This window comes from Elephas maximus, chromosome 21, assembly GCF_024166365.1.
Source record: "Elephas maximus indicus isolate mEleMax1 chromosome 21, mEleMax1 primary haplotype, whole genome shotgun sequence".
NCBI classification, from domain to species: domain Eukaryota; kingdom Metazoa; phylum Chordata; class Mammalia; order Proboscidea; family Elephantidae; genus Elephas; species Elephas maximus.
This window is the reverse complement of record NC_064839.1, coordinates 49,753,778-49,766,414: the sequence shown is the minus strand read 5'-3', so window position 1 is coordinate 49,766,414 and position 12,637 is coordinate 49,753,778. Positions and strand designations below refer to the sequence as shown.

Below are 12,637 nucleotides of genomic sequence, written 5' to 3'. Positions count from 1 at the left end.
TTAACAAGGCAGATGGGAACTGCTGGGCCACATTTCGAGTCTCACCTGTCCATGTGGAAAGACGGGTAGAAAGGGAAAATGCTTGTAAGTTTCATAAATGGGGGGGGTGGGGGTGGGGAGGAGGACACGTGGAAGAAGACGGCGAAGTGGAGTGCCAAAGTCATTATGAAGATGAAGTAAAATTTGAGGAGGTCTGCATCATAACATGGGAGGTGGATGGTTAGAGGTTGAAGACTTTATAAACATTCTTATATCGTTGCTTCTCTTTTTTTTAGTCTTTTATGGAGGTAGGCATTCCATGGAAAATCTCACCAAAATGCTGGTAAAAGTTAATGTAAATAACTTTCCGAGTCGTCTGAGGCAGGAGGGGCAGCCCTGAGTCAAGAGATGAGGGGGCAGAGGCAGGGACCCTTGGCTTTCAAAGGCCAAAGACTGGGTCCGTTGGCCAAAGTTCTGTGCAAGCCAGCTACAAGGAGAGAATCTGTGGGGTTTCATTAAAAGAAGGGAAGAAGAGGGATAACGAATCATGGTCTTGTGCTTGAGTACTCTGGGATGGCAGAAATGCAGAGGTCACAGATTAGTCAAGAGTGGAAAGCTAGGGTTAATTGTGGAATAGAAAAGATAAGGGAGGAAGCAAAAGAGAAAATGTGTTTGCGTTATAAGAAACCAATATTCTCCATTTTCACAAATTGCATTTCCTGGCTGGTGAGAAATTATATTTATAATATACAACTAACTTGAAGTAAACCATGTGAGAATGCTCGAGAGAGTCTGAGAGCAAGAACCCTTTGGGAAAGAGAAACTAAGTTCGGAGCTCAAAGAATCATGAGAATGTTTTCACCAGACTTACTGTTGATCTTGGAGATCTTCCAGACTTTATCAGGGACAGCCTGTTTATGGATTTCAAATTTGAAAGGATCTGTGTTTGGGTGAAGATCCTTATCTGATGCCCCCAAAATGACAACACTGAGGTTTTTGGCGTCATCACAGACTTCAGCCACTGTGGGATAGATGAAGGGAGCATTGTCGTTCACGTCTTCCAGAGTTATCAGTAAAGTCCCAGTCCCCGTAGCAGGAGGGTTGCCTGTGGGAGAAAGGGAAGATGTCAGTACACAACTGATATGATGCAATAACCATCTTCCATCAGACTTTTTAAGTGTGCCAGACACCTTTATTGTTAATAACATGCTTCAAATAGAACTCACGATAATAGCTTGCGTTTTTGTATAAAGTTTAGTGGTTTACAAAGCCCTTTACCATATAAGACTTTTGACTGAAGTTCTTCAGGCATAATACTTTACGTTTAGAGTGGCGTGCTTCTAACGCAAAAGTTATACTAACACATTGAAAGTCACTTGAAGAATGGAGATAGCAAGCAAGACTTTTATTTGCATGCTTTAACCTAACTAGGGAGTTGACTATGAGGCATTGGTGGCTCCATGGTAGAATTCTCACCTTCCATACGAGAGAACTGGGTTCCGTTCCTGGCCAATGCACCTCACACGCAGCCAGTACCTGTCTGTCAGTGGAGGCTTGCGTGTTGCTATGATGCTGAACAGGTTTCAGTGGAGCTTCCAGACTAGGATGGACTAGGAAGAAAGGCCTGGTGATCTGCTTCCAAAAATCAGCCGATGAAAACCTTATAGGTCACAATGGTCTGATCCAAAACTGGTCGTGGGGATGGTGCAGGACTGGGCAGCATTTTGTTTTGAGCATGGGGTCGCCATGAGTCAGGGGCAACAAGGTAGTTGGCTAAAAAGAGAAAAGTCTAACCCAGGGGGTTTTCATCTGGGGGTGAACAAGAGTCTCAGATGACTAATAGTATCATTCCTTGGGTCTGGAAAGGCTGACCTGCCAGGACAGGGTAGGTTTAGAAAGGCTTGTTATGAGAAACGAAACCTTTAGCCGGCTCCTGGGGCGGTAGAAGCAATCGAAATAACAATCTTTGGGCCTTATTTTAAAGCCTTGCTTTGTCAATATTTCAGGTACTTCCTGGAGTGTTTTTCATTTTAGAGAACATTATGAAAAAAAAAAACAGCCCTTATAATTTTCTATCTCATAATGTCTTTCACTTAAAGAATGGGTATTTAATGTTAATAAGACTTGGCTTGACTTTATTTACCTTTCTTTAAATTCATTTTTAATCATATGTGCATTAGAGGTTTGCTCTTGGGATGAACCATTCATTAATAGGTTCTAATTTTCTGCCAGAAATAGTAAGTATGTATTAAAAAAAAATCCCCAAACACGTGGTTATGTCATGTGCGTCAAAGTAGAACTGTGTTCCATGGGGTTTTCAGTAAGTGTATGGATTTGCCTTATTCTAAAAGGATTTGATACACTTCTGATTTTATACATGTGCGGTACCAATCTGATTTATGGCTCCATCTTACTCTTCCTCTCCTTATTTGCCCTTAATCAGATTCCCAAGCTCAATTTTATTTTATAGCACCCTATATTAATTTTTTGAAATGCACACTAGTTTTAAAGTCCAGTTATAGAATCACATGGGGGTTAGAAGGGTAGTGAGTACTCGACTTAGGTTCGAGTCTAGGGGTCAAGCACAGGCAAGGCGAGGGGTGACAGATTCTGTCTTTTAGATTTGGACAGTTTATTACTTGCATAGACAGCAGAAGGCAGAGTTGGCAAAGTGGACCTTGTGCAGGTGACACCAAAATAAAAGGGGCTAGATGCTGCGGCATGGACAAAGGAACACGCTGTTGCTGAGTCTGTGCCCCAGGGCCCTGCAGTTTGTTCCCTGCAGTTGTACTAGGGGGAGGGCCAGAGCCTGTGCCTCATCAGAACCCAGGAGGCAGCGAGAAACTTAGGACAGCCTGCCAGGGGAGATAGTGAGGTGAGTAGGTATGGCTGTGTGCCTGCAGTTCCGAGAGGATCCAGGAGGATCACGGGGCATTCTGCCAAGGCTCAGAGAACTGGGCACAGGCCTTGCCTACGTGGCCTAGGTGGATACATGTAGAGTCACCAGGCACCATTGAGGACCTTTTGCCTCCAGCAGGGTGTACTGAAGGATGGCAAGGGGATGAAGTTGGGAAGGTTGGGTGGGGCCTTGGGTCTTGACCGGCATGACAAGGAGCTTGTACTCATTCTGTGCGGTGCAGGAAGCCACCTGAGGTTTTTCAGTGAGGTAATGGTCTTACATACTATTTAATTTTCATTGTGGTGAAATAAACAAACCATTTGCCATTTCAACTATTGGTGACATTAATTACATTCACCATGTTGTACAACCATCACCACTATTTCCAAGTTTTTCGATCACGCTTCACAGAAACTCAATGCCCATTAAGCAACAATTCCCTCTGCCCCCTGCCCATGGGAACCACTAATAAACCATTGTCTCTATGCCTTTGCCAAGTCTAGATATTTCATATAAGTAGGATTATACAATATTTGTCCTTTTCTAATTTCATACTGTTTTCAAGGTTCATTCATGTTGTAGCATGTATCAGAACTTCAGTTCTCATGGTGGCTGAATGATAGTCCATTGTACATGTAGACCATATTTGTTTATCCATTCATCTGTTGATAAGCACTTGGGTTGTGCCCACCTTTTGGCTATTGTGAATAGTGTTGCAGTGGACAGTGGTTGATCTGACTTATTTTTAGAAACACAACAGAGAGGTAAGACATTGTAAGCAGAGGGACCAGCAGTAGATGAGTGAGCTGTGGTGTGTGTAGCTCGAACAGGAAAGAGATGTCTTGCTGTGGTGACTGGCCCTCAACTGAGGCTGCAGGAGAAAAGTAGCATCGTGGTGGGGAATGGAAAGACAATGACTTAAGCTTGGATTGTGCTGATAGCTGGTCAGATTTAGTGTACCCACATGTGCAGAGCTTAGGAGAAATGCCAGGGCTGAGAGTCAGGGGAGGCATCAGTGTACAGATGTTTTTGAAAGCTTCCTAGCAAATTAATTACCTGAGATGAGAATGCAGAATTGCAAGGAGGGTGGAATCCTGGGAAACACCGAAGCTGAAATAGCAGGTGATAATTTTGCAGAAGACAGGGCAGTGATGAGTTGGGAGAGGAGGCAGTAATCATAATTCAATGTGTTAACAAAACCAAAAAGGATAAGGACAAAAGAGAAGTAATGAGATTTTGCACGGAGAAAGTTATTGGTGACATTATTGGGGAAGAAGGGCTTGAAGGAAGCCGAGGAGTGAGTCAAGAAGCAGCAAGAGCAGATCCTCTTTAGTGTGATGGGTGGACTTGAAAAATATCTGCACCCAAAGGCAGTACAGAATAAACATTCACGTAAATATCTGCTAAAATAGGAACACACATGCAATTAATCATAAGAAGGTGATTTCTAACGGTGGCCTATCATCAACTTTAGAGTAAGAACTCAAAAGAAATGCATAATTACTTTGAAGTTGGTTTTTCAGTGTCAGCTTTAGCCATTTGGTTGAATTTCTTTATTGAAAAATTGTCTTTTTTTATGGAACTAATTGGATGTTTCAGAAGAATCCATTGTATTTTTTTCACTCTGAATATATTATAAATTGAAGTCATTTGGTCAAATGGATGAGAAGGCATTATGAGTATTTGAAATATGGCCATAAGAACTACTGGCCTTTCATGAACTTAATTATACTACTGTCTTCAGTTTCCCATGGATTACTCCCAGACAAGGCTGGTGATGTCTTTTTCTGAAGTTGGTAGAGTGAGCTTGTTTCTTTGGGTGATAGGGTGAAGACGGGATTCCCAAAATCCCCAGGGAAAAAGCCTCTCCTCCCTGTTTATATGTACAAGGCAGAGAAAACCAACTTCCACAATTAAAATGTTACTCAAAATGTAATGATTTTTCACATGTCCTTTTGGCTTCAATAGTTTCTCGGGCCCAGAAAGTACTGGGGCAACCTCAGTGTTTTCGCCAGGTGTGTAGCAACTGTCCCTCACCCCTCCTATTTTCCCTTCCTGTCAGCAACCCTCACCAGCCGTGGGGCGTAACCAAAAATCAGAACCCAGGTGTGGTTAGGGCTGTGCTTCTCTTTCATGATTTTCTATTTCAATAGGGAAAAAGCTTCAATTTGAACAAAGCTCCCAGCACATGGAGCTAGGAACAGTACCTCCGCTTGGCTGCAAATATTCTTTTTGCTTGTAGCCCTCATGTTGTCAACCAATAGTATGAATTGGCAAAAGTGGCCCTCATTTCGCTTCCTGTTGTTGTTAGATGCTGTCGAGTTGGTTCCGACTCACGGAGACCCTACGCACAAAAGAACGAAACACTGCCCGGTCCTGCACCATCCTTACAATCCTTGCTGTGCTTGAGCCCATTGTTGCAGCCACTGTCAATCCATCTTGTTGAGGGTCTTCCTCTTTTTCACTGACCCTCTACTTTACCAAGCATGATGTCCTTCTTCAGGGACTGATCCTTCCTGATAACATGTCCAAAGTATGTGAGACATAGTCTTGCCATCTTTGCTTCTAAGGAGCATTCTGGTTGTACTTCTTCCAAGACAGATTTGTTCGTTCTTTTGGCAGTCCACGGCATATTCAGTATTCTTTGCCAACACCACAATTCAAAGGCGTCAATTCTTCTTCAGTCTTCCTTATTCATTGTCCAGCTTTTGCATGCATATGAGGCAGTTGGAAACACGATGACTTGGGTCAGGTGCACCTTAGTCTTCAAGGTGACATCATCTCTTTTTAACACATTAGAGAGATCTTTTGTAGCAAATTTACCCAATGCAATGCATCTTTTGATTTCTTGGCTGCTCTTCCATGTATGCTGATTGTGGATCCAAGTAAAATGAAATCCTTGACAACTTCAATCTTTTCTCTCTTTATCACGATGTTGCTTATTGGTCCAGTTGTGAGGATTTTTGTTTTCTTTTTGTTGAGGTGTAATCCATACTGAAGGCTGTGGTCTTTGATCTTCTTCAGTAAGTGCTTCAAGTCCTCTTCACTTTCAGCAAGCAAGGTTGTGTCATCTGCATAATGCAGGTTATTAATGAATCTTCCTCTAACCCTGATACCACATTCTTCTTCATAAATAGTCCAGCTTCTTGGATTATCTGCTCAGTATACAGATTGAATAAGTATGGTGAAAAGACACAATCCTGACACACATCTTTCCTGATTTCATATCACAGAGTATCCCCTTGTTCTGTTTGAACGATTGCCTCTTGGTCTATGCACAGGTTCCTTATGAGCACAATCAAGCGTTCTGGAATTCCCATTCTTGGCAATGTTATCCATAATTTGTTATGATCCACACAGTTTAATGCCTTTGCATAGTCAATAAAACAAGATTCATCTGACATCAGTAATGGTATCCCTCGTTTCACATCCTCTTCTGAATCCAGCTTGAATTTCTGGCAGTTTCCTGTTGACGTACTGCTGCAACTGCTTTCGGATGATCTGCAGCAAAATTTGACTCGCGTGTGATACTAATAATATTGTCTGATAACTTCCTCATTCTGTTGTATTACCTTTCTTTGGAAACAGCACAAATATGGATCTCTTCCAATTGATTGGCCAGGTAGCTTGCTGTCTTCTAAATTTCTTGACATAGATGAGTGAGTGCCTTCAGCTCTGCATCCACTTGTTGAAACATCTCAGTTGGTATTCCATCAATTCCTGGAGCCTTGTTTTTCACCAATGCCTTCAGTGCAGCTTGGACTTCTTCCTTCGTACCGTCGGTTCCTGATCATATGTTACCTCCTGAAATGGCTGAACATTAACCAATTCTTTCTGGTAAAGTGACTCTGTGTTCCTTCCATCTTTTGATGCTTCCTTTGTCATTCACTGTTCTGTCCACAGAATCCTTAAGGATTGCAACTTGAGGCTTGATTTTTTTCTTCAGTTCTTTCAATTTGAGAAATGCTGAGTGTGTTCTTCCCTTTCGGTTTTCTAGCTCAGGTCTTTGCAGATTTCATTATAATACTTTGTCTTCTCAAGCTGCTGTTTGAAACCTTCTGTTCAGCTCTTTTACATGATCATTTCTTCTGCGTGATTTAGCTACTCCACGTTTAAGAGCAAGTTTCAGAGTCTCTTCTGACATCCATTTTGGTCTTTTTTTTCTTTCCTGTATTTTAAATGACCTTTTGCTTTTTCCATGTATGATGCCCTTGACGTCACCACACAACTCGCCTGGTCTTTGGTCATTAGTGTTCAATGTGTCAAATCTATTCTTGAGATGGTTTGAAAATTCAGGTGAGATATGCTCAAGGTCATATTTTCGCTCTTGTAGACTTGTTTTAATTTTCTTCACCTTCAACTTGCAATTGCATATGTGCAATTGATGATCTGTTTTGCAATCATCCACTGGCCTTATTCTGACTGATGATATTGAGCTTCTCCATTGTTTCTTTCCACAGATGTAGTTAATTTGATTCCTTTTTATTCTATCTGGCAAGGTCCATGTATATAGTTGCTGTTTATGTTGTCAAAAAAATGTATTTGCAATGAATAAGTCATTGGCCTTACAAAATTCTATCACACGATCTCCAGCGTCATTTCTATCACCAAGGCCATATTTTCCAACTACTGATTCTTCTTCTTTGTTCCCAGCTTTTGCATTCCAGTCATCAGTAATTATCAATGCATCTTGATTGCATGTTTGATCAATGTCAAACTGCAGAAGTTGGTAAAAATCTTCAATGTCTTCATAAGATAAGGCATGTTAACCTGGCTTATTTGGGTTGCCATCATAATCGATGGCTTGATTGTGTCCAAACTAGCATCTTTTAAGTAGAATCAATCTAAATAATTTCACTATAGCCCATGTGCAGTCTAGCGCTCGGTTGAGCTGTGAAAAGAGAAAGTCAGATCCCAGGCTGAGGTATCTTTTTGTGGTTCACATCCTGTTCGACCCCTAGTCTGGGGGCCGTTGCTATTCAATAGTTCAATAGCCATTTCACTATGGAGCTGAACAGCGTGTTTTTTTTTCTGTCAATTAATCTAAATGTGCTTTGCACAGTATTTCAGTATTGAATCAGCTGGGATTATCAGAACATCTATCATGTAGGGAACTGAGAAGGACAGGCTGGGACATGATGTACCTTAGCCTATGAAAAATCATTATCTTAGTCTATCTCATTTTAATTTTACAGCTGCTGTGCTTGATTCTATATCTGTGCGCCTTCTTGGTCATGCGCATCACATTTTTCATCAGACTCAAACTTTTACTTTAGACAAGTTGCTACGTCTTGAAAACAAGCTACTGAATTTAGCAATAATTTGGCTTGTTTTTATGCTATCACTTCCCTATTCGTTTACATGAAAATAGATGGGGGATATGTCACTTGTAGGCATATAAAGACTTACGGAGTCTGTTGTCACTCTGCTTCAAACCCCTTCATATGTGCTGAGCCTCAGGAAGAACTAGCAAGAGTATTTTTTCTCTTTTCTTGAAGATGTCTGGATAATGTGGGTGCTCAAACAAGGGTATTTGGACTTACAGAAGCAAAATGTTGGTCTTTGTGGTTTGAAGTTAGGATTTAGATTTTCTGTGAGGGCATAAGAGCCCCATTCAATAGCATCATCATGGAACATTAAGCCCTATACAATTTCAGAAGAGGAGGATGGATTAGAGGCGAGGTTTTAGGTGAGAATGAGGCACAGACACCAGCCTAACCTTGAGCAAAGGGTATAAGCCCAGAAGCAGAGGCTAGCATTGCCTCTCCTGCCCATAACCTCTCCTGGTGGCATTCCGGAACTCTTTCAAGAAATTGCTTGTGACAGCTTTCAGCCCACACAAGACAGAGAGACCAACGTTTGACCTTTCTGGTGATTACCTGAGTGGGAGCCATAATCACTCTGGAATTTGCCCAGTCCTAATTACTACTGCCTTTCCCCATTGTCAGTGCCATTCCCAAAGGAATTCTGTCTTTACTGCTTTCCCAAATATTCTCTTTCCTTCCTGTTATTTTTAACAGCTTTTTTTTTTCTCCTTTTGATAGGCCAGCAATTCTGTGTTCGTTGAAGTCTCTGATACAAGGAGTCCTGCACTCTGTAGGCACCTATCTTAACCTTTGCAGAAAATCTGGACCATATAAGATAAGTGATGATATTCACCTCTGAAGATAAAATGGTGGAAAGTTTGCCAACATGAAAGGTCACACTATATTAATCTATAGGATTAAAGGCTTTACTCATCCAATTGTTGCCTTAGCAAAACAAAAGCATTTCAGTTATATTGAAATACTGTTGTTAATTTGTACCTCATACAGTTGATAACAGTTTAAGAAAAATGCTTTGTATACTGTTGAATATTTTGTGGGTTACAACTTAGTCTTCGTCCCTAAGGAAGTACTAAAGCATCTTTTTTCCCACAAAAATTATAACGTGGGCACTGCAAATATTATGATGAGGCATGATTCTAGAATCTATCTAGACTAGCTTTGGGGCACTGAGCAGATAGGTCCAAAGGGTTCTTAATCCCAGTTAACTTCAGAACAGATTTCCAGCCCTGCTTCGAAATGTCTTTTTTATATACCTTTATTCTGGCCACTAAGAGGGACCTAAAAGAAAATACTGTTTTGAGAGCTGCCTTTTAGCTGCTCTGAACGGAAAATGTAGGACTCATAGCGACCCTATAGAACAGAGTAGAACTGCCGCATAGGGTTTCCAAGGAGCAGCTGGTGGGTTCAAACTGCCGACCTTTTGATTAGCAGCCAAGTGCTTAACAGCTGTGCCACCAGGGCTTCTAGAGGTACCTAAAAGAAAATACAATTTGGAGTGCTGCCTTAATTGCTCTGAATGGCAAATGTAGGACTGTGTGTTACGGTGGTGCCACATCTGCCCTTTGCCTATCACTCACCTAACAAGATGCCTAGAGTCTGTTTCTAGGGTAAAGAGAGATACTTGGAGAATACAGGAATGGTTACCTCTCTGGGAAGGCCCAGTGGGCTAGGCATGTGCTCTCTGTGTGGCCATGTATTATATTTTTTTAAAAACTTTATGTTGACGTAGAGAAAAGTTCATGAATCATAAGCATGCAGCTTGAAAATTTTCACAATTCAAACATACCTGCATGGTCCAGTACCACAAGATCTAGAAACCCATCCACAAGGGTAATCTTGGCAGCAGTGATGAATTTTGGCTTTTTTGAGCTTTACGTAAATGGAATCATTCAGTGAGTGCTCTGTCAGTCTTCTTTTACTCAACATTACACTTGACATTCATCCACGTTGTTGTGAATGGTTGTCGATCATTCATTTTTATTGTTGTATAGACTTCGTTGTGTGAGTATACCACAATTTGTTTACTCATTCTACTTTTTGGGCATTTGTGTGGTTTCCAGTTTTGGGCTATTATGAGTAGTGTCGTTACAACCATTCTGGCACATGTGTTTTGGTGAACACTTGTACACCAAAACATGTCTGTTTGATGTATACCTAGGTGTGGATCATAGAGTATACATATGCGCAGCTTTAGTTGATACTTTCAGCTTCCAAAGTGGTGGCTTGTACCAATTTAGACTTCTACCAGTGGCATATTAGAGTTCCAGTTACTCCACATCTTGTCTAACACTTGGTATTTTCTATCATTTCAGTCATTTTTTTTTTTTAATGGTATTACACTATAGTTATAATTGTATTTTCCTGTGGATTCATAAAGTTGAACATCTTTTCATACATCTATTGGCTATTTTAATATCCTCTTTTGTAAAGTGTTTGCTGAAGTCTCTGACCCATTTTTCTTTGGGGTGTGTCTTTTGCTTACAAATTTCTTGCATTTCTTTGTAGTTACAAATATCTTCTTCTACTCTGTAGGTTGTCTGTTCACTTACTTTCCTGATGGTGTGATTTGATGAACCAAAGTTCTTAATTTTAATATTATCCATCATTGTTTTTCATTTTATGGTTAGTACTTTTTGTATCCCATTTAACAAATCTTTGCCTGTGCTAACGGCATTAATATGTTTTCCTCTAAAAGATGTATTATTTAACCTTTCATCTTTTGGTCTGTAATTAGAATTGATTATTGTGTATGGTATAAGACAGGGGTCACCATGCATTAAAAAAATAGAATTATCCAGTTAACCTACAACTGTTTATTGAAAAGACCAAGCTTTTTTCTATTCTTGACATAACCAGGGGCCGTCTATGTGTAGATCTGTTTCTGAACACCCTATTCTGTTCCACTGGTCTGTTTTTTTCTGTCTTTGCTCAAATGCCACACAGTCTTAATTACTGTAGTTTTTAAATAGGTCTGGATATGTGGTAGTATAAGTCTTCCAACTTAATCTTCAAGATTCTTAACCTTTTGTTTGGGTCTGCATGTAAACAACTTTGGTAAAATTGTTCCCTGTGCTCTTGTAAAGAACCTGAGTTTATTGTTTTTGAGTACTATGTTCTCTAATATGTGAATTGATCAATTTTTTTGTCTTGTTGAAGTCTTCTGTATCTTTGCTTTGTTTGTTTGTTGCTGGTTCTATCAGCTAATGAGGGAGATACATTCTAGTCTCCCACAATGATCTCTTTTTAGTTTCTTTGCTCTGTATATTTTGAACCTGTGCTTTTGGGTGCATGCAGATTTAGGATTGTGATATCTTCACTTTACATTGATCCCTTTATCACACAGTAATGCTTCTGGCCTTAAAGTATGCTGAGAACGAAGAATACTCAGACCTAGTCTGTGTGTGCCAAGCACTCACTCACAAGCCAAATGGAACACATGTCCAAGAAGTGAGAGCTCAGTGTGGTAGAGGATAGGCAGAGGAGGCATCACAATGAAGGCAAACCTTGAGTGTGGCCTTGAAAGACAGGCAGGATTTGGGTAGGTCGCAGGGTCAGGAGGCAGAGGTGCTAGGAGGAGGAGACTGACAACTAGAAGGGAGTATAGCACAGGAGGTAAGAAAAGGAAAGAGTCGCATCCTCTGTGAGCAGATAGGTAGGAATCTGTTTAGATGTATATGGAAGAGTCATATATTCAAAGGTCCCTGGGTGGCATAAGCGGTTTGCCCTTGACTACTAACCAAACAGTTGGTGGTTTGAACACACCAAGTGGCACTGCAGAGCAAAGACCTAGCGATCTGTTTCTGTAAAGACTACAACCAAGAAAACCTTATGGAGCAGCTCTACTCTACAACACATGGGGTCGCCATGAGCTGGAATTGACTGTATAGTAAGGGGCTTGGTTTTTTTGATTAGTATGATTGTGGCATTTTTTTTTTCTATTTTTTTACTTTCATCTTTTCTTTGTCCTTTTATTTAAAGAGTGTCTGTTGTAAGCAGCATGTACTTTATTTTTTTTTTGTAACAGTCTGATAATGTTACTTGGAGTATTTAATCCATTTATACTTATTTTAGTTATCCAATGCTGCTATAACAAAAATACTACAACTGGTACTATAACAGAAATACTACAAGTGGGTGACTTTAACAAACAAAAATTTATTTTCTCACAGTTGAGGAGGGTAGAAGTCTGAATTCAGGGCAACGGTTCTAGGGGAAGGCTTTCTGTCTCTGTCAGCTCTGGTGGAAAGTCCTCGTCTCTTTTCAGCTTCCATTCCTTGGTGATCTTCATGTGGCACAGCATCTACCATATTTTTATGCAAATAACACATGCCATCTACGTTTGCCAACCTCGCCCTCCCCCTGCAAGGTATTTTTGTAAGTGTTCTGTGCTGTTTTTTTGTTTTAACAGCAACATGTGAAAAAAGTTGGTATA

The 12,637-nt window shown here is 40.6% G+C and overlaps 1 protein-coding gene across 2 annotated transcripts in view; it reads right to left on the bottom strand.

Moving 5' to 3' along the window:
• CDH13 (cadherin 13) overlaps positions 1-12,637 on the bottom strand; it is a 1,228,073-nt gene that overhangs the window by 20,495 nt on the left and 1,194,941 nt on the right. For both annotated transcript variants that reach the window (XM_049863997.1, XM_049863996.1), the window contains exon 12: positions 851-1,084. In XM_049863997.1, coding sequence (XP_049719954.1) covers positions 851-1,084 — 234 coding nt within the window. The remainder of the gene's footprint in view (positions 1-850; positions 1,085-12,637) is intronic.